General features: G+C 58.4%; 1 protein-coding gene across 1 annotated transcript; it reads left to right on the top strand.

The window, feature by feature from the left end:
• Positions 1-6: 6 nt before the first annotated feature.
• On the top strand, positions 7-1,583 carry RPS17 (ribosomal protein S17). The gene is made up of 4 exons (XM_008947070.1): positions 7-118; positions 491-596; positions 1,054-1,119; positions 1,458-1,583. Exons 2-4 carry the CDS (start codon positions 507-509, stop codon positions 1,536-1,538), a joined length of 237 nt encoding a protein of 78 aa, XP_008945318.1. The 5' UTR covers positions 7-118; positions 491-506; the 3' UTR covers positions 1,539-1,583.
• The last annotated feature ends 440 nt before the right edge of the window (positions 1,584-2,023 follow it).

The following is a 2,023-nucleotide window of genomic DNA, read 5'->3' as shown; positions in this document are numbered from 1 at the left end:
CGCGGGTGATCATCGAGAAGTACTACACCCGCCTGGGCAACGACTTCCACACCAACAAGCGGGTGTGCGAGGAGATCGCCATCATCCCCAGCAAGAAGCTGCGCAACAAGATCGCAGGGTGAGGCCCGCCCGGGATTCCCCCCCGAACCTGCATCCGAAAGTGATCGAGGCCTGGCCCGTGGCCCGGTCATCGATAGTGCAGGGAGAGGAACGGCGAGAGCGTCCCCGTGTTTGGGTGGGGGCCCATCCCCTCCCACCCAGACCCTGTTGCTGTCGGACACGCGGCCAGCCGCGAGGTTCTCCGGGGGTGGTGGGACGACGTGGCTTTGGGGTTGGTGGTGGGACAGTCTCGCCAGGGTTGCTGGGAGCGACCAGGAGGTCCGTCTCTCTGCCCACTGGGATTTTGGGAGCACGAGGGTGGGTGGAGAAGCACCTTGTGGGTTCTGGGAGTGCTGAGGAAGCCCTGGATGCTCCTCTGCATCCCCCACAGGTATGTCACCCACCTGATGAAGCGTATCCAGAGGGGACCCGTGCGAGGCATCTCCATCAAGCTGCAGGAGGAGGAGAGGGAGAGGAGAGACAATTACGTCCCTGAGGTGAGGCGCCGGCTGCACTCGGGCACCCGCTTGGGCGTCTGCCTCCCCTGCCTCCAGGTGTCTTCTCCATTGGGGCACTGAATTTCCTTAAAGCAAAACCTCAGCCAGAAGGAGCTGAGGAAGGTTTGGGCCAAGGAGGGTCTGGGTTGAGGAGCTGAGGTGGGTTTTGGCCTCCTATCACTGCTGCCTGGGGTGGGAAGAGCAGATGACTTCTTGTGCTTCAGCGCTGCTGCCGATGTCCATCCTTGATTTTCTGAACTTAAAATGAGGAAAAAAGTCAGATGCGATGGAGGAGGAGATTTCTGAGTGGATGAAAATCTGCAGTAGAGTAGATGTCCCTGAGAAGGGGGAGTTGGTGGAACCCCTTCTTGTCATGAACCCGGGTTCCTGGGGTTCAGGTGGTGGAAGAGGACACCTTGTCAGACCACATCTCCACATCTCTCTCCTCTGTCCCCAGGTCTCTGCCCTTGACCAGGAGATCATTGAAGTGGACCCAGACACCAAGGAGATGCTGAAGCTCCTGGTGAGTGGCCCCAGCAACCCCGAGGGGCTTGGTGGTGGTGGCTGAAGGGCTTCAAGGCTCTGGTGGGACCTGCAGGTGGATCAGTTCCCACAGGGCTCATGGGAGGGGTGTGGTGGCTTTGCCCAGGACCTCACCTGCAGGGTGAGTGCGGTGGGTGGAGGTGAACGTGGGTTCACCCCTAAAAAGACCAGACCTCTGGAGCCTGGTGGTCATCTCCCCATCTTCCTGGGGATGGGAACCCACCCTTGGTGCTACCACAGCACGTTGGCTCTTCCTGCTGTTCCTGGGAAGCATCTGGGGTGGTGTGAGGCCATCCTGATCCTGTGCTTTTTTTCCAGGATTTCGGGAGCTTGTCCAACCTGCAGGTGACACAGCCCACAGTGGGGATGAACTTCAAAACGCCACGAGGAGCGCTCTGAGCCAGTCCTCACATGTCCCTTTTCCAATAAAACGTGGAGAAACCATCTCCAGCTGCCTGGTCTTTGGAAGCCTGCGTCCGAAGGGAGAAGGAGGGAGGTTCCTCAGGGTGCCGCGTCCCAAATCCAGGTGTTGGTGGGTGAGGAGCACTCAACACCTTCCCATTCGCCAGCATCTTTTTGGGTTCTTTTCTGGGTTTTTTGAGTCGCAAGGTACAGAGCAGGGATTTGATGGGACCTCGAGAGGGTGACCGTGGTGGTGGCTCCTGGGAGCTTGCTGGAGCTCTTCGCCCTCAGCACGAGTGGAGAGTGTGGGGAGGTCACGCTGTGCTGGAAGAAAAGTTGGTTTTATAGCCATGGTGGTCACCTTTAAAGTGCTTAAATGAAGGGAGAAGTCTTTTTCTGTGGGTTTCTATGCACAGAGGTGGAGACAGGCCCTGGTGTGGGACTTGTTCTCCTTCCCCAGCTCACAGAGTGAGGCACGGTCC

The sequence above is a fragment of the Merops nubicus genome, unplaced genomic scaffold, assembly GCF_000691845.1.
Source record: "Merops nubicus isolate BGI_N331 unplaced genomic scaffold, ASM69184v1 scaffold53009, whole genome shotgun sequence".
NCBI lineage: Eukaryota > Metazoa > Chordata > Aves > Coraciiformes > Meropidae > Merops > Merops nubicus.
The sequence above is the reverse complement of the archived record's forward strand: the minus strand, read 5'-3'. Positions and strand labels throughout refer to the sequence as shown.